This window comes from Sminthopsis crassicaudata, chromosome 4, assembly GCF_048593235.1.
Source record: "Sminthopsis crassicaudata isolate SCR6 chromosome 4, ASM4859323v1, whole genome shotgun sequence".
Taxonomy (NCBI): Eukaryota; Metazoa; Chordata; class Mammalia; order Dasyuromorphia; family Dasyuridae; genus Sminthopsis; species Sminthopsis crassicaudata.
The window spans coordinates 377924496-377949438 of record NC_133620.1 but is presented as its reverse complement, the minus strand read 5'-3'; the positions used below and the strand labels follow the sequence as shown (position 1 = coordinate 377949438).

The 24943-nt window shown below is 39.8% G+C and overlaps 2 protein-coding genes across 13 annotated transcripts in view; both read left to right on the top strand.

Annotated features, from left to right (window-relative positions):
* Positions 1-11645: 11645 nt before the first annotated feature.
* Positions 11646-18956, top strand: PEX19 (peroxisomal biogenesis factor 19). Its single transcript, XM_074262321.1, has 8 exons — positions 11646-11829; positions 13214-13323; positions 13739-13901; positions 14350-14435; positions 14669-14830; positions 15312-15488; positions 17017-17061; positions 17263-18956. Exons 1-8 carry the CDS (start codon positions 11766-11768, stop codon positions 17344-17346), a joined length of 891 nt encoding a protein of 296 aa, XP_074118422.1. The 5' UTR covers positions 11646-11765; the 3' UTR covers positions 17347-18956.
* Positions 18957-22307: 3351 nt separating this feature from the next.
* Positions 22308-24943, top strand: part of DCAF8 (DDB1 and CUL4 associated factor 8) — a 65526-nt gene continuing 62890 nt past the window's right edge. For 7 of the 12 annotated variants that reach the window (XM_074262316.1, XM_074262313.1, XM_074262305.1 and 4 more), the window contains exons 1-2: positions 22398-22536; positions 23375-23446. The gene's annotated coding sequence lies outside the window, so the exon portion shown is untranslated. Of the gene's footprint in view, positions 22537-23374; positions 23447-24943 lie in introns of all 12 variants that reach the window. The other 5 variants (XM_074262312.1, XM_074262306.1, XM_074262311.1 and 2 more) reach the window with 5 other exon arrangements.

The window sequence follows — 24943 nt, the reverse complement described above, 5'->3', positions numbered from 1 at the left end:
GTTAGATTGGTTTGTACCATGTTTCTCCTGATTCATCCTTATATTCCTTAATTCTCCCTAGTTAATATTCCATTAATATTTGTTAATTTTTACTGTGTTATCTTAGAAAGTTGCCTGGAGTAACTTCCCCTGATTGTACCCAGCTGTGCCTCTTAAAAAATATTTATGGAGAAAAAGCAGTTAAGTAAAACTAATCAACATATCAAATGAGTCCTGCAAAAGTTGTCCTGTTTTTTTTAAAAAATTATTATTTATTGTTCTGTTCCTGTAACACAATGTGTTTAGCCATTTCCCAAATGATGTGTCTATTTTGTTTCCTACATTTTCTTGATTTCAAGGCTAGCACTTTATCCATTATAGTCCAGAGCTTCTTAAACTTTTTCCACTCGCTACCCCTTTTCACCCTAGAAATTTTTATGTGACCCCAGATATATATCTCTGCTGCATCCTACTGGCCTGTTTACGGAACCCTTCTCAGATTGTTAATTGAGAATTCTCAAAACTTAAATTCAGGGAAGATGGCAAGAATAGGTCACAAAATTTCAGGCTCTCCAAATTTCTCCAACAGAAGAGACAAAACATCACCTCAAAGTGAAAGTAGAGCAGCAGAAATAAAAAGGGTAAAGCAATTGTTCTAAAATAACTGGCAAGGATCTCAGGAAAGACTCTACTTTCAGGTTGACTCCATCTCCAAGTACACTCACCTGAATCAAAAAATAACAAACCCTGGGGGGATAGCTGGTTCGGGAAAAAATCTTGGCCTTTGGAACTTTCATCTTTGGATTGTGACTGGGAGTTAGACTGCTGAGTAAGAGAATATTGAAGAAAGACCTACTCCTGTTCCAGACCCAACTATGTAGAACAGACGTGTCCCTAAGGGTGCTGAAAATGGAGTGAGGACCCTACTGGCTGTAGGCACTTGCTGGAGAGCAGAAATTTGTGATCATCTGAGGGAGAGATCACAGAGACTTAGAGCATTTTCCTGACTGCATGGGGGAAAGAGGTAAGGTGGGAATAAAGGGGCTAGCCAAGATAAAGAGAAGTACTTGAGGTTAGGCTCTCTACAAAGCCCAGAAAATAACAACAGCAAGAAAGACTGAAGCCTGGGACATCATACCTCTATAGTAGAGCTGCTTACAATAATAAAGTGCTAAAAATTAAACAAAAATAGAAATGAGTAAGCAAAGAAGAAAACCCAACCATAGGTTATGGGGATAGATCTGGGTTCATATTCAGAGGAAAATAGAGAAGTTTTAAAAAAAAAAAAAAACACTTCTAACTCAAAGAAAGAAACAGAAAATGGTCACAAACTCAAAGAACGCAAAAACTTCAAAAATTCATAAAAAATCAAGAGAGACTGAAGAAAGGGAGGGGGGGGGATAAGAGCAATTCAATAAAATTATTTTTAAAAGTCATCCAACTGAAGAAAAATTGAAAAACTTAAGAAACTTAACTCCTTGAAAACTAAAATTGGGTAAGAAAAAACTAACAACACACAACAAATGACAAAAATCAAAAGAATGAAAAAAATAAAGAATGCAAATCTTATTTAAAAAAAACAACTGATCTGGGGACAGCTAGATGACACAATGAATACAACACTGGCCCTGAGTTCAAATATGACCTTAAACACTTAATACTAGTTGTGTTATCCTGGGCAAGTCACAGAAAAACCACTTATCTGAAGAACAGCTCAGAGACAATATAAAAATTGTTGGGCTACCTAAGAGTTATGACCAAAAAAAGTGGATGCAATGTTGCAAGAAATTATTAAGGAAAATTGCCCTTAAATTTTAAAACAAGGGTAAAGTCAAAATAGAAAAAAATCTGCTTTCCCATCTAAAAGAGATCACCAAAAGGAAACTTACTGAGATACAGCCAAGTTTCAAAGCTTCCAGGTTAAAAAGAAAATATTACAAGCAACAAGAAAAAAAAAAAAATACTGGAACTATATTTAGTATCATACAAGAATTAGCAGCTTCTATGTTAAAAGACCATAGGTCTTGGAACACAATATTTTCAAAAGCAAAAGATGGGTTTCAAACAAAAATAACATACCCTGCAAGCTGAATATAATCCTGAACAAAAACAAAAAATATTCAATGAACGGAATGGAAAAATTCAACATATAAGATTTAGGAGAAACATGAGGTAAACATTAAAGATATAAGGAACTTGATAAGGTCAGGTTGTTTTCTACTTAAATGTGAAAATGTTATCAGTTCTCTTTAAGATCCATCATCTAAAAAATAAGTTTAAGCTAAACTGAGTATGATGGGTTGATTGTCAAAAGTAAAACTGAATAAAGAGAGCAAAAAGCAATTATACAAATGAGGTAGGAAAGGAAGAACTGATATAGGGTAGGAAGAAAGGCTGGCAGTGCTAGTATCTTATTTTCATCTGAGACTATACCTCTAGAAGAATTTGAAAATCTTTAAATTTATAAAGAAATAAGAGGGTAAGGAGATATGGGAGGAACTTTCAGAACTGTATGAATTAAGAATTGGGAGGGTGAGGAAAGAGGGTAAGGGAAGCACTCTTAGGGTAATAGATTAGGGAATAGGAGGGCTAGATAGTGGTTAGAAGTAAATAGATGAGTGAGGAGGAATATAAGGATAAATAGAAAAAATAGGATGGAGGGAAACTAAATAATTATAACTGATATATAAATGGAGTGAATTTATCCATAAAATGGAAATGGATAGCAGAATAAGATTATAAAATCAGAACCCAGCAATATGTTGTTTACAAGAAACAATTAGAAATGAGATACACAGTTAAAATAAAGGACTGGAATAGAATTTATACTTTAACTGATATTTAAAAAAAAAAGGCAGGGCTAAGCAATTGTGATCTCAGACAAAAAAGCTAAAATAGATTAAAGAGGGAGACTACACTATGTATCAGTAATAGTCAATATTGTTTTAGAAATGCTAGCAATAGCAAAAAAAGACATTGAAGGAATCAGAATGAGAAATGAGTAATAAAATTTCTTATAGATGATATGTGATGATATATTTGCAAAATCCTAAAAATTAATTGAGCCAATAATTTTAGCAAAGTAGTAGGATGTAAAATAAATTCACATAAATCATCAGCATTATATATCACTAACAAAAACCTGCAAAAAAGAGAAAGCAAGAAATAGACTACTTAAAATAACTGAAAGCAATATAAAATGCCTAAGAAGATATTGCCCCCCCCAAATAAAAAACAGATCCAAGAGCTATTTGAACATAACAATATAACATTTTATACAAATAATAAAGTCAGATTTAGATAATTGGAGAAATATTGTTTAAGGATAGGCAAAGCCAATCTAATAAAAATGACTTTTACCTAACCTATTTATTTGATGCCACTCAAATTAACTAAAAAAACTAAAACATTTTTATTGAATTAAAAAAAAAAACAATTCATTTGGAGAACAAAAGATCAAAAATTTCAAAAGAACTAATGGGAAAAAAATGTTAAGGAAGGAGGGTCAGCCATATTAGATCTCAAACTATATTAAAAGGCAATAGATATCAAAGACAGAAATAGAAAGGTAGGTCAGTGGGACAAAGGACGCATGCAATACATAGTAGCAAAGGATTATAGTAGTCTTGTGTTTAATAATGTAAAGATTTAAGTTTTAGGGATAAGAATTCATTATTTGGTAAAAATTGTTGGGAAAACTGGAAAGCAGTTGGGCAGAAATTGAATTTAAACTGCCAAGATAAAGTCAAAATGAATACATGACCTAGATATGAAGGGAGATATAAAAAATGAGAAGAAATGTGATCTATCAGACTCATAGAGAACAATTTTTGAATAAATGTGATACTGAGCATTGTGAAATATAAAATGATTAATTTTCAGCCATATTAAAAAGGGTTTGTACAAATAAAACTATACTGTAGCCAAGAGTAAAAGGAAAGCAGAAAATTGGGGGAAAAAATGTTCATAGAGAGTAATTTCCATAGACATACCAAAGCTATAATCAGGATTATATAAGACCTGGTGGCTCAGATAAAAGTTCATCTCAGATATAGAAAGAACGTTGTCAAATTTATACAAGTTATTCCCTAATTGATAAATGGTCAAAGGGTATAAACAGGCAGTTTTCATTGAAGAAGTCAAACTACTGCATAGTCATATGAAAACATGTTCTAAATCATTATTGATTAGAAAAACAAATCAAAATAACATTTAGATATCATTTTATACCTACCAGATCGACTAACATGACAGATGTTTTTCAATTGGGGATTGACAGTCAGTTGTATGGATGATTGTGATAGAATACTACTGTGCTATAAGAAATGATACGCTGGTTGATTTTAGAAAAACATGGAAAGATTTACATGAAAAAAAAAAGTTAAGTGAGCAGTGAAGTGGTATAATATTAAGAGAATACCAAGTTTTGTTTTTTTTTTGTGGGAAAATATAATGGTTCGAGAAATGAAAAGATCATGTCAAGCATTTATCATGGGTCACAAAGATTTGTCATTTATTACATGAAACAGCTCAAGGGCTCAATCAAATATGATTAAGCAAAATAGAATCAGATAATTAAGCAATATTCTTCCACTTTGGGGGACTTTTAGTCTCAGGAAAGAGGAAGAGCAAGGGCAAGAAATGGGGAGTATAGGGAGGAATCAGGAAGGAATTGGGGAGGACCTAGGGAGAAGCCAGGGAGGGATCAAGGAGGCACCAGATAGCATCTATGGGACTCACCAGGCCCCAGGTTTGTCTAAAAATATACTAATCAAGATAGTCTCAGAATTTGGCCTATCTCTATGTAACAATAAAAACAGGATGGATGGATTAGCATTACTGACAATGGAGACAGGATAAGCTGATTAGAATTCTAGCTTCCATATCAAGCAGTAAATATATTTCAGCTTGAGTTCAGGTGTCACATGTAGTATTCTAGTCTCTGGAAACATCTCTTGTACATTCTAGAATGAAACTATTCTCAAGGCAGCTCTAAAGGGAACTCCTAATACATCTACATCTCTGGATCCAAGTCACTTGAAGAAATTTCTAGGTAATAATGCTAAAATGTGTCAGTAACAAGACTCAACACAATTTAGTACAACTTCCTACATTTCTAGTTCATGTAGTAAAAAACTTAAATCTTAACAATAGAGCTATAAAAGTTCAACTAATTAGAAACCCATAACCCACCTGATACTGAGCAATGTATACAGTAACATAATTATTGTCTTAAGAACAACTATGAATAACTGATTCATCTTGAATATCACAAATATCCAAATCAGTTACAAAGGACCCATGAGGGAAGATGCTATCTGCCTCCCGAAAAAAGAACTAATAGAAGTATATATAGTATGGTTTTTAAATACACATATATACACACATATACATATATGTATGTATTTGTATGTATGTATACATTTATTTTTAATTATAGCTTTCTGTAGGGAAAGGAAGTACACAGTAGAAAAAAGAAAACTTGGAAGCACAGAAGAGCTGGGTGACTTTGAAAACAATATGTACTACTTTTACATAGTTTTTAAAAAGTAAACAGTCTAAAATGGAAAGTCATGGTTTTATATTAAATTTGCCCTATTCTGCTGTGTAGAAGAATGAGGTTGGTGACTTTGCACTTGCTAATACTAAACTACCTTAATTTAAATTCACTTGGAAGTCAAAACATTACCTTCTTCATGTCATTGGTCCTCTTTGAGAGTAAAGGATAAACAATAGTAGTAGTTAATTGTCCCACTGGGGACCCACCTGGCCAGTTCTAATTAGACAATACCCTCCTTCTCCCTCCCTCCTTTCTCTCCTCCTTCCCAGCTCCCTTCCCTCTCTCCCTCCCTCCCTCCCTCCCTCCCTTCCCCTTTCCCTCTCTCCCTTCCTCTTTCCCTCTCTCCCTTCCTTCCTTCCTTTCTTTCCTTCCTGCCTGCCTGCCTTCCCCTTTCTTTCCTTCTTCCTTGATCTCCCCCATTTTGTCAATTTGGTGAATTATACACTTACATGTAGGGTACTCTTAAAATAGAGCTTTGGAAAAACCAGTGGTAAGGTCCACTGGAATTCAAATGGAACTACTGGGGTATGCCTTAAACCCTAATCATACTATCTATGGCTGACTAATAAATTCCAGCCCAAGCCTAATTAATCATTGTTTGGGTTGTGATGGCTCAAAGTGTTTCTCTTCTGGCCAGAAACTGTAAAGATTTTCCACTCCCAAATTGACTTTTTTTTTTTTTTTTTGAGTAGGTAAAAGAGACCTTTTGCTTTGTTTCTTACCTGCCTTAATCACTGAATGGATGTAGTCTCAGAATAACACACCCGGAAAAGACCTTAGCTTGAAAAAGCCAAATCTCTCTCCCACTGCGTCTAGAGCCATCTCCACTTATCCTGAACTGTGTCTTGCCACTGGAGCCACATAGCTCTGGAAAAGAGAATGAGACTTGTGATTTTGCATTATTCAGAGTCACTCAAATCCAATTCACTTGCAAGTCATGACATCGTCCTGATGCCATTGGTCCTTTTTGAGTATTATTTTTTCCTCTTTTTGTATTAACAAAACTAATTAAGCTTATGTTTTCCAGTTTAAGAACCCCTGACTTAAATAGGTAGTATCATTTTTATTATATTGGCAAGAGAAATGAATATCATTCTAATTATGTGTTATTTTGTTAAAGGAACTTTTTATAAATTATATATCTGTCATTCTTGAATATACCTTATAATACTGATGCCCAGATATATTAAGTATTTTATTATTTTAAATTACACTTATATTTTTATTACTTCCTCCTGAATTTTGTTATTAGCATATAGAAATTCTGTTGATATTTGTGGATTTATTTTGTATCTGCCTATTCTTCTACAGGCATTATCTCAATAAGTTTTGTTGCTGATTTTCTGGAATTTCCTAAGTAAAGCCCTCGGTCATCAGAAAATAAGGATAATTTTGTCCTCCCTATCTTTGTTTCCTTATTAATATTTAAAAAAGAGAAAATTAGCATCTACATACATGCAAATCTCTATATGTCATCTCTAAAAAATCTTTATGAGACTTGTCTGTACAAGAATTGAAGATGTCCTCATTGAGAGTTTTTTTACATATGGCATCCAATGATTAGCTACATCTTTGCTACTCTGTAATTGACTGACTAGTGTGTAGACAATATAAAACTGTCTTGTGTTTAGTGGTTGTAGATTATGAAAAAGACTGATTCTATTGAGAAAAATGTTATCTTTTCTTACTAATAAGGTGTCTTCCTACTCTTGCATCAGAATCATTCAAAATCCCTTGAGGGTAGTAACAACAAAAATAATTCAGTGGGGGCAGCTAGATAAAGCACCAGCCCTGAGTTCAAATTTGACCTTAGACACTTAATACTGCCTAGCTGTGTGACCTGGGCGATTCACTTACCCCCAATTGCCTCAGCAAAAAAATAAACAAATAAAAATAACTGTAGAGAATATAAAATATTTGGGAGACTACCTTCCAAGACAAAGTCAGGAACTATATGAACACAATTACAAAACACTCTCCATACAAAATCTAAACACTTGGAAGAATATCAAGTGGGTCATACATAGGTAAGCTGACATAAAATTAAAAAAACAAAAAAACCCAATTCTACCTAAATCTACTTATTCAGTGACATACCAATCAAACTGCTAAGAAATTACAAAGCTAAAAAAAAAATAATAAAGTTCATTTGGAAGAACAAAAGGTCAAGAATTTCAAGGGAATTAATGAAGTAATCATCAGGATGATTTCAGATAGGCCTGGAGAGACTTACATGAATTGTTGCTGAGTGGAGTGAGTAGAAACAGAACATTGTACACAGCAACAAGATTGATGATTAATTCTGATGGTTGTAGCATTTTTCAACAAAGAGGTGATTCAGGCCAATTCTAATAGACATAATGCTACCTGTAACTGAAAAGAAGATTTATTGTATATCACAATATAGTATTTTCACCTTTTTTTGTTTGCTTGCTTTTTGTTTCCTTTCTCATTTTTTCCCTTTTTGATCTAATTTTTCTTGTACAGCATGATAAATGTGGAAATATGTATAGAAGAATTGCACATGTTTAATGTATATTGGATTACTTGCTGTCTAGGGGAGGAAATGGGGAAGGGAGGGAGAAAAATTTGGAACACCAGGCTTTGCAAGAGTGAATGTTGAAAACTATCTTTGCATATATTTTGAAAATAAAAAGCCATTATTTTAAAAATTATCATGCAATCTAGATTCTAGGGGCATTTATCAACTAATAGTAATCACTAGCATTTTACATGGAGTTTCCTAATATCTGGAATTGTACTAAAAGTTTTAAAATTATCTCATTTAATCCTCACAACCACCTTGTAAGATAGGTGCTATTATCTTCTTCATTTTATAAGATGAGAAGCTGAGGTGAACAGGGTTACATATCTAATAAATGTCTAAGGTGAAATTTGAATTCAGGTCTTCTTCCTAACTTCAGGCCTGGTAATCTATTCACTGCTCACCATATTCTCCTTTCTTCCATTAATTGGTTCAGTGGCTGGCTCACAGTACCCTATTCCTGTCCTCATACTGGAGAACTTATTCATGCTAGTGCTCCCACATATACCCTAGTTTCCAAGTTCTTCAGTCGATTTAGTTCACATAACTTAATCTCACTAGTAATTTTAATCAAATTTTAAGAATATGATTATCTTCTCTATGTAGATGATTCCCAGTTATATGTATCCAGTCTTAGTCACTCACTAGGCTGTATATAGACTTGCATTAACAACTGTCTTTGGGACATCTCAAATTGGATGTCCCATAGGTATCTCAAGCTCAACATGTCAAAGAGATAACATCTTTTTGCCTAACCTTCACTCTTTTCTGAACTTTCCTATTAATTTAATTTTTTTTTTAGTCAGTAAAAATTTTCCTCCTCTTTCTCCCATCCTACTTCTAGAGAATCAAAGGAAAACAAAATCCCTATTACAAACATACGGTCAAATAAAATAAATTTCAGCATTGGCTAGGTCTTAAAGAGAAATGTATAAATATATGACTCTATATATAATGTATATATATAAACGTATGTATATCTATTCCATTCTGTAACTATCACCTCTTATCAAGAATTGTATGTTTTATCATCAGTCCTCACATTGTTCAAAGTTCCTAAGTCTTTCAAAACTGTTTATTTCTACAATATTATCACTGTACAAATTGTTCTCCTGGTTTTAATCACTTCATTTCTGCATCAGTAAACAAATATTGCAGTAGCCTGCCAGAGGTTCTGTGTGAGGTCTCTCCCCACTCCAATTCATTGTCCATTTCTCTATCCAAGTAATTTTCCCTAACTAAAGGAACCACCATGTCACTCTCCACTCAGTAAACTCCAGTGTCTCCTTATTGCCTCCAGGATCAAATAAATGCTCTATTTGGCATTCAAAGGCTTCAGAACCTAGCTATTTACTACCTTTCACCTGGTAGGTAGTCATCAATTCAGAATCCAGTGAGATTGCCTTCTGTGCTAATTTTATCCCTCTGCTCCAAAAAGATCTCTGGCTGTCCCCCAAGTCTGGAAAAACACTCCCTCAACTTTCTTCCCTGGCTTCTTTTAAGTTTCAATTAGAATCCTATCTTTTATAGGAAGCTTTTCTTAATTTTCTATTTGTCCCACGTATAGGTTTGTATTTATTTGTTTGAATATTGTCTTCCCCCATTAAATTGTAAATTCCTTTTGTCTCTTCCTTGTCCCTTAACATGGTACCCAGCATGCAACAGGTGCTTATATTGACTAATTGACTGAGCTGCTGATCCTGCAGATTGTTCTCCAGGTTTTAGCTACTGACAAATTTTGATATGGACTCTAGTTCCAAGATCTTTTTGTGATCTCACAAAGTTGCAATTTTGCCCATTCCAATTACAATTTCAAACATCTAAGATTAGGAAGGAAAAAATATAAAGAGGCAAAGAACCAGATACATCATGTTCACAGCACACAATGACCCAGAGTATGTGTGTGGTGGAGTGAGAGCTAGGCAGTAGACATCAGGAGGTTGCACAGTCCTTCCCCAGACAAAGGCTCATAAAGAAGGCTGATGTCTATTTAATCATTTAGTGCTTTTAATATGTTCATTAAGCAGTTCAACAATCAACCAAAAGGCATTTTCTTCACTAATGGTAAATGAAGGGGGAATTCTAGAATACCTGTGTATTCTGATTTGTAGAGCAGGGCCTGTCCCAGATCTTTACCAAATTAATGACTAGATCCTCAGTGGCCAATGCCCTGTCATTTCAAATAGATTTTGTATTTATTTGTATGCATGATTGTTTCCATAGACAGGCTATAAACTTTTAATGTGTAAGCTCTATTTCAGTTTTATTTTTATCACCCTTAGTATCTAGCTAAGCGTCTGATATTTTTAAGTGGAACTTAATAAAGGTCATTTGTTGATTAATAGTAAATAAAAGGCCTGCCTTAAAATCAAGAAGATCTGGGTTCTCCTTCCGACACATACTGTGTGATGTTGTCAAGTTACTCAATTCTTACTGTTTTACACAATTCTCTATAACTCTAAGTTTCAGAGGTATTGAGGAAGTACATCAATGAAGATGATAGCATAGAGATGAAATAGATGCAAGTAAAAACCGTTAAAGTATTTAATGAACAACTACCACAGTCAAGGTTCTGCGGAAGGTGTTTGGGGTTAAAAGGCAAACCAAACCAAAAGAACCATCCAAATCCAATTAGTCCATTCAATCACAGAGCTTAAATTGTGCTAAAGGGAAAGGCTATCAAGGACAGATGAGAGTTAATGAAGAGGTGAAGAGAACTTGAATTGTGTGATCAGGGAAGGGGATGCATATCAGAGTCCAATGAACCAATTTCTTAAAATGCTTTTTGACAAATACAGCATATATAGAACGGAACATGTTGATGGGCTAAGGAATTCAGTTGGTTGGTGGGTTGTTAATTTGGACTAATGGATGGGTCCTAATGTCAAATTTGAAGGTACTTAATTAGGAAAAAGAAAGGCAGTAGATAGATTTGGCTTAGAAGAATATATATAATTACCAAGCGCTTTTCTTTGTAGGATTGTAAATTAACTTGTAGGTTCAATTCAACAAACATTAAAAATACAAGCCACTGTATATACAACGATGAAATTACATACTTGTATATAGCTTTTTAAAGAATCATAAGATACTTTTCTTGCAATAACGTTGTAGGGTAGGTAATTCATGCAGCATCGCCACATTTTATAATTGAGGTTAAATGACGCTCATGGTCTCCCACAGGTGCCTTAGTTTACTCCAAATCCAATACTCTTTCCACTGTATAAAACACAAAAATATTTCCTGTCAAGGAGTTTGCAATCTGAAGGAACAAGATCCATACAAAATAGCCAATACGAGACATAACGTAAAGTGTTGAGGGAAGATACAAAGCTTTGAATAATGTGGGGAAAGATCACTTTCAGGTGGGGCTTTGAGAAACCTTCTAGGAGGAAATAGTCTGAATTGGGTTTTGAAGGGATTACTGCAGGTGGACTCTTGCAGTAAGAGATGCACGAGGGCGGGGGTGGGTTTGAGGAGCAGCCCAGTTTGGCAGAAGCAGCGTGAGAGCAGTCAACAGGAAGAGAAAAATGAGGTCATCTGTCTCTTTAAAAATGGCGGTGCCTAGCATACCTCTCCTCCTATTGGTTGCGCGAGGCCGAAGGACAGCGGGTAGGAAGGGGAAAGCACGTGGTAGGAAGACAGCAGCCCAGCCTTCTACGGCAAGTCGAAGGTAGCAAGATGGCCGCAACGGAGGAAGAGAGCGCATCGGGCACGGACCCGGAGATGGACGAGCTTCTGGAAAGTAAGGACTATACTGGAGACAGCATAAGGCTGAAGGGCTCGGGGTGCCAGGCGTGGAGGTGGCGGAAAGCGCTGGCGCGGGGTCGTTTTTTTCCTCAGGGTCTGCCCCACTTGGGTTTGGGGACAGAGCTGCCGCGAGCTGGGGCCGTCAACCCACTTGGGGGTGACGAAGTTTTTCGGCAAGGGGAGCTTCTCCCCAGGGTCGGACAGGTGCGCGGAGCAGCTGCAGAGACCCCGGGAAGTAGCTCCAGTCACTCCCATTCGCCCAATTCTGTTCCTCTTCTCACCGGGCTAGGTGAAGCCCCTCATCCTTCACTCCTCAGGCTGCCTTCCAGCCTTTTCGTTCTACTTTCCTGGACTCTTGGCGACTAGGTTGGGAAACCAAGGCCTCGGGAAATTCTGGCTCTCTTTTTCCCTCCTTTCTCTTCGTTCTAGTCGGGAATCGATTCCTTAGCGATGATAAGGTCAGAGATTTTTAAAATGCAGGAGATTGGAAAGGTCTAACCACAGCTTATTTTACAGGTGAGCAAACTGAGGCTGAGACAAGCGGCAGTCTTAGTTACGCTAGAACCCTAATAGAACCTTTACTCTAAAGCCATGCCCTTTTCCCTCCTCTGAGAAGCACTGGGCCAGGCCGTCTCGGGTCATCTGCTTTGCCCTCCCACCACTTGGCAAGCATAAAGTAGTGCAATAGGCGTTCTAGGGCAGAAGTAAACTGCAAGGACTGCTGGGGACGGAGATGTGGGTAAATGAAAGATTGGCGTCCTAAACTCGAACGAAATGGTTGCATCTGATTTACTTTAGAAATAAGGGCTCTCTAGCGTTATTACAAAGATGTTTGGTAGAAGTTAATTTGGCAAATTAGGGATGAACGGCCCTTCTGTCTGTAATCCAACGGGGCAGAGTGTGCATAAGGATTTGGGTAGAGGGGTAGGTAAATGGATGGGGGGGGTGGCTTCCCTTTCCCCTCTGGTTTCTAGATTTTAGCCAAACGTTTACTCAGGAAATATATGGTGAAAATGAGAGCATACTATGCTTGAGATATCTGAGTGGAGTTGAGAAAAGCAGGGCTTTAGCCCTGGGAGAAGAGGTGCTAAAGATACTTTCTGTGTGGTGTACACTGTCTATTAGTGATATTCCATTGTCCCTCTTAAGCTTTGTAGTTGACTACTCCTGAGTGTGGAATTTCAAAGATCCCCTCATTTCCATTAAGCTGGGTCTTAACAGGGAGGAGAAAATTAAGGAAAAATCTGGTAGGTAATGTTAATGATCTTGTCTTTGTACCATTTTGAATTATTACCCAACAGACTCCCTCCCCCCAAGTTTTAGCCTTCTCTCCTAACCCTCCCCCATACATACACATATATATGTTCTTGTTTCTAAAGGTGCCCTCGATGATTTCGATAAAGCCAAACCCTCCCCAGCATCCCCTCCTATCACCACCGGCTCAGATGGTTCAGGTTCCCAGAAGAGATCGCCTGCAGACACAGCTAAAGTACAAAATCTACCCTCTAGGGGAGGGTTTGGGGATGGCTGACTAGCTCTTAACAAAAGTTGGACTGAGTTTCAGTGGGCCAAAGGGAAGGGGAGGAGGAATTTGGCATTTGGCTTTAATACTTTTGGATCTCTGCAGGCCCTAAGCTATTTTGAAATGGATTAGGGGAGGGAGAAGGGGAAAAGGAAAGAAAGCTAGGGTACAGGGAAGTTAGTAAGTTTGAGAACATTTTTAAATGGACCACTTGAGACCACTGGCCCCATTATAAGTAGCCAGGTGTCTTTGTGTTTCCCTCTAGATAAGTAAGAACTTGTGACTGAGGAACCCGAGTTCAGCTGCCTCTCAATTCTGAGATTAGACATTTAGAAGCCTAGGAAAATGCTAACTTGAGTTTCTATATATTGTTTATTTGCAGGATGCCCTCTTTGCCTCCCAAGAGTTCTTCCAAGAACTGTTTGACAGTGAGCTAGCATGCCAAGCCACTGCAGAGTTTGAGAAGGCTATGAAGGAGCTGGCTGAGGAGGAACCCCACCTGGTAGAGCAGTTCCAGAAGCTCTCTGAGGCAGCGGGGAGAGTGGGTGAGCAGTGGAGCACCCTTGCTGAAAGTTTCCTTGTCTAGTTTCTCAAGTGGTGGCTTCTATCAAAATGTTCAGCAGTATCAACATAAGTGCTTTCTCCCCACACAATTGTAGTAAGGAATAAGATTTTTACTCACTAAAGTGAGAGAAAAGGATAAACAGTGTGTGTGTGTGGGGGGGGGGGGGGCTGTGGCACACAGGGAGGAGGAAGGGAAGGGTGCAGGGAATACCTATTTTTAATAATAAAATTATCTTCAATTTAGATGTGGAATATGGTTTATATATTCTTTGTATATTTATGACACCTGGCAGAATTCTTTTCAAGGTTGGAAGAACTAGGGAATTCACTAGTGCCTTCTAGGCTACAGTATATGCGTGTATCTACATAGCATCAGTAGCTTGAAACAGATCATATTTCTTAGTGACTTTTGCCCCTTCATTTTCCCAGGCAGTGATACAACATCCCAACAAGAGTTCGCTTCTTGTCTGAAGGAAACACTCAGTGGACTAGCAAAGAATGCCACTGACCTTCAGGTGAGGCTATATGGGAAGGATATGAAGGCATCTCATTTCTTTCGAGACCTAGAACAAGAGCATTCTTTCAATAAAGTTTCTAACTCCAGAGAAAAATTAAGTACATATGATTTTTATCTTAAATATGTATACTTGTGACTAAGAAGCAAACTGCATTTAAACCTTAGCCTCCTATGAAATGGTGAGTTATCTCATAATACTATTTATCTATATTCATCTCCTGTTCTTTCCAGAATTCTGGCATGTCTGAAGAGGAGCTGACCAAAGCGATGGAGGGCCTGGGCATAGAAGAAGGGGAAGGAGAAGGCAATATACTTCCCATTATGCAGAGCATTATGCAGAACCTATTATCTAAGGATGTATTATATCCATCACTAAAAGAAATCACAGAGAAAGTTAGTGAGCTTCTGATGCCCACTCTTCTCCTTGCTAGATTCATCTCTGTTTCCTTAGTATCATGACTTAAATGTGACCTGATCAGACCTAATATGTATTCATTCTTCCTCTGATTCTTCTATCTTATCCTGTTCCACTGCCCTGAAGAAATAGCTGTAGGAGTAATCGGGTCAAGGGTGCATATGGCTGGAGATATTGGGTTGCTATAAGAATGATTATACTGTAAGCAGCCCTGGCTCTTGTGATCTAACTCTTAAGTGTCTGTTGTGGCCTTAAGCACTTTGAGCAATACAAAAATAAAATTTCCAACCAAGATGGTAACACAATATATAGTTTGATGCTTAGAAATGATATAAATAAGTGTTGGTAATTTAATGAGTGATTGCTATTGTTCACTGTACCCTCATCCACCTATCTTTACACATTACTCCTGAAGTTTTTTTGCCAGACTACCTCCCCACCTCTTTTCCTTTTCTTTAGTACCCTGAGTGGTTGCAGAGCCACCGTGAAGCACTGCCCCCAGAACAGTTTGAGAAGTATCAGGAACAGCACAATGTCATGGGCAAGATTTGTGAGCAGTTTGAAAAAGAGACAGCTGCAGACAGTGAGGCCACACAGAAGGCCCGATTTGAGATGGTGCTAGATCTCATGCAGCAGGTGAGAACTCATTTTGCATCTCCTATCATTCCCCTTACTTTGAAGAACTCCAGTTATGAAGGACAGAAGGGACTGGACAGTTTTCCCAGTGCCTGAGTATTTATGAAAGAAACAAAAACCTTTTTTCACTAGTAATAGTTCAGTTGTATATAAAAATGACAGTTTAAAACTAATGCAAACAAAATTAGAAAGGAAGCAACAAACTAGGAAAACATTTTTACAGTTAAAGGTTCTGATAAAGGCCTCGTTTCCAAAATACATAGGAAATTGACTCTAATAAGAAATCAAACCATTCTCCAATTGATAAGTGGTCAAAGGATATGAACAGACAATTTTCAGAGTATGAAACTGAAACTATATCCACTCATATGAAAGTATTCCAAATCACTACTGATCAGAGAAATGCAAATTAAGACAACTCTGAGATACCACTACACACCTGTCAGATTGGCTAGATGACAGGAAAAAATAATGATGAAAGTTGGAGGGGATGCGGGAAAACTGGGACATTAATGCATTGCTGGTAGAGTTGTGAACGAATCCAACCAATCTGGAGAGCAATCTGGAATTATACCCAAAAAGTTATCAAACTGTGCATACCCTTTGATCCAGCAGTGCCACTACTAGGCTTATAACCCAAAGAAATACTAAAGAAGGAAAAGGGACCTGTATGTGCCAAAATGTTTGTGGCAGCCCTTTTTGTAGTGGCTAGAAACTGGAAAATGAATGGATGCCCATCAATTGGAGAATGGTTGGGTAAATTGTGGTATATGAATGTTATGGAATATTATTGTTCTGGAAGAAATGACCAGCAGGATGAATACAGAGTGGCTTGGAGTGACTTACATGAACTGATGCTGAGTGAAATGAGCACAACCAGGAGATCATTATACCCTTCAATAACGATACTGTATGAAGATGTATTCTAATGGAAGTGGCTATCTTCGACAAAGAGAAGATCTAATTCAGTTCCAGTTGATAAGTGATGGACAAAAATCGGCTACACCCAGAAAAGGAAAATGAGTGTGAACTGTTTGCATTTTTGTTTTTCTTCCCAGGTTATTTTTACCTTCTGAATCCAATTCTCCCTGTGCAATAAGAGAACTGTTCGGTTCTGTACATATATATTGTATCTAGGATATACTATAACATATTTAACATGTATAAGACTGCTTGCCATCTAGGGGAGGGGGGGTAGAAGGAGGGAAGGGAAAAGTCTGAATAGATGTAGATGTGAGTGCAAGGGATGATGATGTTTAAAAAAAAAAAAAAAAAATTACCCAGGCATATGCTCTGTCAATAAAAAGTTATTTAAAAAAAACAAAAACAAAAAAAAACAGTAAAAGTGAGACACTTTTAGAAAGACATGAGACATAAATAGGAAATGGCTCTGGTCCTCTCTTGGGACTGAGGTATTTGGATTTTCTGTTCATTATTCATTCTACAACTGCTTATTAAAATATCTGTCACGTGCCAGGCATTGGGATACTTTGTGTAACATCATTTTTACTAAGTCCTTATCTTTCAGCTTCAGGATTTGGGCCATCCCCCAAAGGAGCTTGCAGGGGAAACAGTAAGTATCTTTTTTTCCTCTTCTAGGTAGCCATTAAAACCTCAAAATTCCAGAATTGTGCTTAAATAGTGAACTCAAAAATGATCAAAATGATGGCAAAAGGTTGTGGGCTAACCTTGGAAGGGAATGGAGGGGAGGGGACTCCTGAATTTTGGAATGTGGAAAACTTCTGAAGCTTATTTCCTCATTCTTTCTCTCTAGCCTCCTGGGTTCAATTTTGACCTTGACAGCTTGAATCTGTCAGGCCCTGCAAGTGCCAGTGGTGAGCAGTGCCTCATCATGTGAAATTCTTCATCCTTCCATTCCCATCTCCAGCCACAAGTGAACACCTGAAGTCAGCAGAGCTGTGGGAGGCCTGGGAGGGTTGGCGATGCTTCACAGGAGCTGCCTATTACACTTGTCTTTTGCCCCTTCCCCACCTCTTATCCCAGGACTACTCCACACCAGCACAGGTCCTTCTGTAGCCATTGAGGCTGTTTCTGGGAATGGGACCTATCCAAATTGTTCTCATTAAGTCTTTTGCCACTCCCACCCCATCTAATGCTCTGCTGCTAGCAAAGTACTTATCTCTGCCTGCTTAAGGTTTTTCTGAACCATGCCCTTTTGATCCCATCCTTACCCCCCAAAAAATATTGTGTGCACCTGCTGTACCTGCAGTGTTGCTTCTCTCTCTGACTGCCAGGATCTATGTGCCTTGTTTCCTATTCTCTCTGGAGTCTGGGTGCTATACCAGCTCTGGACATGGGACCAGGGGGAAGATCCTTGGCTCTGAACACCCATTCTTAGGCATCTGATCCCTCAGGGCAGAAACTTTGAAACAGAGTCAGAATAGGAGAAGGGATACTTGGCATATTCTGGTGAAAATAGTCTTTTCTGGTCTTTGCCAGTCATGTGTACTTTCCCCTGGGTACACATTATTCTTTGTACCCTCTGAGGAAAGGAGTTGTGAGCTCTGAATTCTGCTTTCCTAACTTAATAGATGCCTCTATTCCTAGTCTAATCTGAGAAGCCAAAAGTTATCCTGGATGGTTAACAGTGCTACCTGTTTCTTGTGCTCACCCCCAGCTTTCTTATTTTCAACCTCCCATCTTCCTTGATCTGTGACTTAAGGGCATTCCCCACTGTTTTCATTCTGTTGTATAGCTGATGCCCAGACAAATACATACAGAGTTGGGGAGGGGCAAGAATTCCTCATATTTTTGTCAGTTTTGAGGCTTCTGATTATCTCTATGACCTGAACTTTGATTCATGGCAGTGACTTGGGAGAGGGCTGGCAGTTTGTCCTCCCCCAATCCATCTTAGTCCTCTATGCCTTGGCTGATGTCTAATAAACATCCTGAGCTAGGTTGCTAGGAATGTGGCCTATTTCTTGTGTGGCATAAGCTCCTACAGGTTAAGGGTAGAGCAGGTAAATCATCATAAAAGCTTGGTAATGAAACCACCTGCACAGAAATATCCGGCAATGTTCCTCCTCCCCATCAGACTTGGGCTAAGTTTTATCTGCCTGTTTCTTAAAGATTTCAGCAAAAAGTTTAGAGGTTTTAAGTTTTCACTGACATCATTTTGCTTAAATTTTTCAAAATTATTATTGAACACTAAATCATCTTAGCTGCTATTTCTTCCCATCCCTAGATCTGTGAACCATTGATACTGTTATCTCGTTTACCTTATGAGTATTACCCTCAGATAAACCCTCCTAGATCAAAGCATTATGAAGATAGCAAACACGAAGATAAACAAAGTCTTAGTTAAGTCAAATAGTTCACTAAAATGTGGGAATTTGGGGGGTACCTTTGAGCTCACCATAAATAAATGGGGTGACTTGGTGGCTAAAAACACCAAACATTTGTTGTGCTAGAAAAGTCCAGAATAAAATAAGTAGGAAGTGCTAATTACATTGACTTAAGTGCCTATTATGTATTAGGCCAATATAAGAGTATTCCTGCCTTAAATTGGGGGGGGGGGGAAGGGCATTCAATAATAATTGGATAATAATAATTCAATAATAATATGCCCCTTCCCCAAGGTTGTTTGTATTGGGAGTAGACTTCTGTAGCTTACTATACAGAATTGTGGCAAACTTGTTGCCTCTACAGAACCTTTTTCCCTAATAAAACATTGCCTGCGGTACATCTCTGCTATGGAGGGTAGTGTGGTGCAAAAGAAATACTAATGGGGTTAAGACTCATAAGACCTGGGTTTGACCAGGGCATCTGATCCCGCAGGGCAGAAATCTTGAAAAAGTCAGAATTGGAGAAGGGATACTTGACCTCCTCGGTGACATCCAGCCTATTTTACCCCAGGGGCCTGAAAACAGGAGTGGCCTTCCTATGGCCACATCTTAGAGAAGGATGGACCACCAGTAACTGTGACCTTGGACAGGTCACTTAATTTCTGGGACTCAAGATTCTTGCTCTGTAAAGTGGGTGAAGTGGTGAGGGAAGTGCATTAGTGTCTTAAGTTTTCTAAACATTAATGATTGAGCATATAGCATAGGCATTCAATAAATGCTTAAGTTGACTCTAGTTTCAATATTCTGCTACAAAAAAGTTATGTTGTATTTGGTGACAGGTTTATTACCTACTATGTAAAGGATGTTGTCTTATCCTAAATTTAAACTTTAGTGGGTAATAGATAAAATGTTTTATAGATACATACTTTCTTTTAGTCTGTTTAAAAAAAAAAAAAAACCCCAATGTTACAAAAGGAATTGCTTTTCACATATGAGCTGAATTAAATGGAAACGGGTCCTTTTTCTTCTCTGAAAGTTTTTATAATTTTGTGGGATTGGGAGGCTGTATTTGAGTCTCATTTTTACCTTTTTCACTATGTCCAAATTTTGCTAAGCCTTCTCTTTTCAGGGTTTATTTGCTTTGTAAAATGAAACAGGGGGAGGAAGCTCCAACATCTTGTCCCTTGAGACAAAGGGATGATGAAGACAATAGGGTTCCACAAACTCTTGGGGGTGGGAGGGTTGTAAAAGCCCAAGACAAAGAGGAAACATTAAAATTGGGAAATGGGCTTTTCTGTACTGGATGCAAAATAATCAAGAATCTTTTGCTTTGTTTAGAGTAGGAAAGCAGGATACCAGGTTTCATATTAGCTCCATTCTTAAGTATATGATCATTCCAAAGTTGTAGAACTCAGGAACTGTTGCTGGAACCAGTCTGTCAGAATACCCCCAGCCTTTCAAAGTATTGGGAATCTCTGGGAAAATACTATCAAGTGTAGTTTAAGGTGTTAAGAGAGAAACTGCTTACACAGGTTCCACCTCACAGTATGTCTGAATACTGGATCCAGAGTGTGGTCCTCAGGTTTGTTGGCTTAGAAACCAAATTTTATCAAGTTCTGGGAACTAACTTGTTCTAACACAACTCATAAATCAGAATATAATTTGCTAATTTATAACGGGAGGGAAACAAACTGAACAACAACAAAAAAACCATCACCCATTATCATTCACTTAAACAGTGGACACTTTCTAAAGAAGTCCCCCTTGGAGGTCAAATGATAGGAAGCACATAATTGGGGGGAGAGGGAAGAAGGGAAATCAAGACTTGCTTAAAGGATACTTCCATCAACTAATATCCACTTAATGAATCCTCCATTCCTATTCGTGGCATATTTATGTCTAGATACTGGGTATTATACCATTAACATCACCAGCCTATTGCCAGCTTCGTGCTAAAAGTAAAGTGACACATTCCTTTTCACATAACTTCATTGTTGGAAGGTGGGGAGCAGTATGTAGATTAGTCCTGTACCTGAATAAAAATCCACTCTGCAGCATCCCTACTGCGTGGTTATTCAGCCTTTGCTTGGTACAGTGAAAAGAGCACTGGCTCTGAAATAAAAAACTTGGATTCAAATCTCATTCCAAGGTTTTCTATCTCTGTAACTGGGCAAGCCATTTAAAGTACCCCAGACTTCAGGTTTTCTCATTTGTAAAATGTAGAGGGCGTTGGGCTAGATGGCTTAAGCCCTTTCCAGTTGTTCGAGATCTACGATACTATCTGTGGAGAGGAGTAATGCACCACTTCCTCGGGCCACTTCATCCACTTTGGACAGCTCTCCTGGTAAGTAAGTTTTCTTCCCATGTCCTATTGCAATATACACGAGTTACACACACGCCACTTTTCTATTTTTACTTGATCGAACTAATTCCATCACGGCTCATCTTAGTTACATGTTAATTTTACTTCTCCAGATAACCAGTATCTAAATCATTCACAAATCTGAAACAGTAACCCGGTAGTCTTAGGTGGCTAGTCTTATTCCTTTCTTTTTTACCTATTTATATCCTTTTATTAGATTCTATACCTGCATTTCTGACTCGCGCGATGGGTGTAAATCTTGTGTGGCAGCCCCAATGCACGACGCCTGCGCTTCTGTTCCGACGCCCGGGTCTCAGTATCCCGGGACTTCTCTTCCTGGGACGAGGAATTCTATTAAGTGGCTTCATAGAAAAGCCGCATCACCGGGCTCAGCCTCCTCGGTGGCATTCAGCCCATTACCCCGGGGGCCCGAAAGCACGAGCGGCCTTCCGGAGGCCACGTAGGAGCGAAGGAAGGGCCGCCGGCAGTCCTGCCACACGCACACCTCGGGCTACTCCTAAGCTTTCCTGACCGCTCCCTCCCTTACTGCCCATACTTGCTCAAATAAACAATCAGACAAACGTGGAAATGGCCGGTCCTGGAGGAAGGCTGCAATCGCCGTTCGGAAGAGCTCTGGGCGCTCGGCGAAAAGTAGCTCAAGCGGAAGGAGACACGTCTTCCCCGCGGTTGGCTGGCTGCGGGGACGGGGCAGCCGCGTGCCTCTCGAGGAAGAGGCTGCACGTCGTAGCCCAAGCTTTCCCGCTTAGAGCCCCGCGGCAGGCAGACGCCGCCTGGGTGCAGAGCAAGCGCTCGGTCAGGCCCCTAGGATGCGGAGACAATTTTTGTCAGAGCCGGCGACGGTCCGGCAGAAGTTTCGCTCTCCGCCACAGGAAGGAGCGCCTCAGCCACTGCCTCGGGGCTTTATGGAGTCCCAACACGCACGCGCTTGACCTCAGGTCTTCCGTTAGCCGCCAGCCTCACCCCGCCCAGCGCGACTGCAGAGAAGGGTTGGGGGACGGGAGCTCGCGCCCTACCCACTCTCCAGGTCTCCTCGGGCGCCTCGTCGCAAACGGGGCCGGAAAGCGCGGCGGCGCAGGCGCAAGCGCAGAGTGGCGGCGGCGGCGGTGGCAGCGGCGGCAGCGGCGGCAGCGGCGGCGGCGGTAGCGGCAGCGGCGGCGGCGGCGGCGTCGGCGGCGTCGGTGGCGGCGGCTGGCCAGTGTAAGATGGCGGCGGCAGCGGTGGCAGCGGACCAGGCGGCCCGGCCCGGAGCAGCCAGAGCAGCCGCTGGCAGGAGGATGCCCCGAAGCGGGGAGCAGGGCGCCGAGCCTCGCCGGCTCCCGGGCTTGTAACCGCCCCAGCCGGACACCCCCTGACCTGCTCGGTCCGTGTCCCGCTGCGGCCCAGCCTGCCCCCTCTCCCCGGGCCTGTCCCCCATTTTCCCCTGCGGCCGGCCCTCCTAGTCCCAAGACTGTAGTGATTTCCCCCGGGGGGTCCGACTCCCCTCCCTCGGCCTGCCCTCGCTGGCCAGCTGCCTTCTCTCCCGCCGGACACCTCGTTTGGGTGACCTTACTTCCTTCTCCCTGGGAACCACGTCCGACCCTAGCCGGTGCCTGGGTCCCTGGCGCAGCCTGAGATGTGCGGGCCCCAGTGCCGCCTCTCGCAGCGGGGCAGGAGTCAGGGCAGCCCCCGGAGCAGCCTCGGGGTTCCGGGCGACATTTCCTCCCGCTTCCCTAGTCTCGGCCCCCCGCCTGCTACCCCCAGAGCAGCCCTGCTCGGACCCCGGTAGTCGCAAGCGTCGGGCGGCTTGAATGTCTGACTCCTTAGGCTATGTTGTTGGAGTCTCGGTGTAAACAAACTGGCTCTGGCGCTTGTCCGCATTCTCTGGGTGACTGCCTGCCTCCCTTTGGATGAGGCGGCTTGTTATTGGCAGCTTTCTCTGGGCTCCGTGTTTATTGTTGAGAGGATTCTCATTTTCTTCTTTAAGTGAATTTCATGCTCCATCATGGAGCTGGTTTAGCCCTGTGGTTGATGCGGTTCCCTTTTCTCCTACCCTCCTGTGTGTTTCTTAATGTTCAGTAGCCACGTAAGATAAATATTTCACTTTTGACTTCAGATAGTTCAGTGTGAGCCAGAACAGTGTGCTACAAAAAAGAGTATTTGTATGTGCCAGTGTTCCTTAGGTATGACATTTTTGCCATTTAAATTGTAACTTTTCTCAGTCCTTCAGTGAATCTACAGAGCTATTTTCTCAGGAGTCCAGCCAGGCCTTACTTCAGCCATAAAGTGGGAAGGTGAGTAGGAGTGGAAACCGATTTTTAAATTCCTGGGCTCTCAGGACGTACAGGATTTCATCAGGCCCTGTCTTTGTGCTCGGTTGCTGACCATTGTACTCATAAATACCCTCCTAGGCTTTCCTTAAAACAAAGGGTGGTGCTCCTTTTTTTTTTTTTTTTTTTTTTTTAAATCCACTTTTAGTCATTATATAGTTGATTAACTAGAATTTCTTTTACAGGTTTAATTGGCTTTGGGAGTTTTTATTTTCTGCCCTAAACTGTTGCTATATTGCTTTTGAACAGTTCCTGTTGTGCTGATGTATGACTTCCTTCGCTTGTTTGGTGTCAGCCCTGCATTTTACTTTGTTACTAGACTGGGCATCAGTCTCCCTTTGAACTGGTTATGTCACTGAGTCAAGTTAAATCTTTTCCCATGCAATGGTTTTGAGTTTATCTCCTCTAAAGTCAGAATGGAAGAAGCCTGCTCCTCTCAAAGCTAGGGAAAGATAAGAGGATGTCTGATGTCTAAATTCATTGTAAACTGTTAAAGTCTTCTATTTGAGCCACTATGATGATTATTCTTTCATTAAAGCCCTATTCCATTTCTTTATCCTGGCATGGATGTGACTGGATTCTGAAAGTTACACAACTACAGAATTCCTACTCTTGACAGATCCTCCCAATGAAGAAAAACTTGGAGAAAAGGCCTGATGATGACCCGAGAACCAGGCTAACCAAGTTTTGAGAAGCTTATTACCCAAAGTTTGTCTCCCTTAATTTTTTTTTTTTTTAATCACAGCAACTCATGACACAATTCTCTATCAGTAAAGTCATGCTGATAAACCTCAGATCTTTGAGGATAATTACTTAGAACTCCAGCATTTTGGGGGGAACCAGAGTATTCTTAATAGTTATTGATTAAAAACAAAAGGTAGCTGCTTCATGGTTAGTTTGGGGAGTTTTAAATGATTATAGGGATCATGCTGTGCATCCATCAGAACAGTCCATTCTGGTGACTGATAGATAAAAGGAAGGGTAGTAAAATTAGAATCTTTCAATTCCTTTGGTGTTCTTCAGGGTATTTTGCATCTAAATGTTAAATAATGTCAGTGAAGTTTCTTTTTTACTTTTCTTTTAACTTTTCCTGGAACTAGAGGGTGATGTGACTTGTCCAGACTATGTAAAGTTTTATGGTGATGAATTTGGACAGCGCAGCTAGTAGATCCCAAAGCATATACCTGTTTTTAGAGGAGAGTGACTTGAGAATTTTATATCCCCTAAAGCAGGGCGTTCTTAAGGCTTTTTTGCATTATGGATCTTTTATCATAAAGCTGTTATTAAATTCATAAAAATAAAACTCAGGATTACAAAAGAAACCAATTATATTGAAATAGCTAAACACTCAAAAAGCAAGTTCATGGACCCTGGGTTAAAAACCCTTGTCCCAAAGTGTTAGATTGGGAAATACCTAGGATTGCTGGCCTCTGAACACAACAATGATAGCTAGTGAGTCCT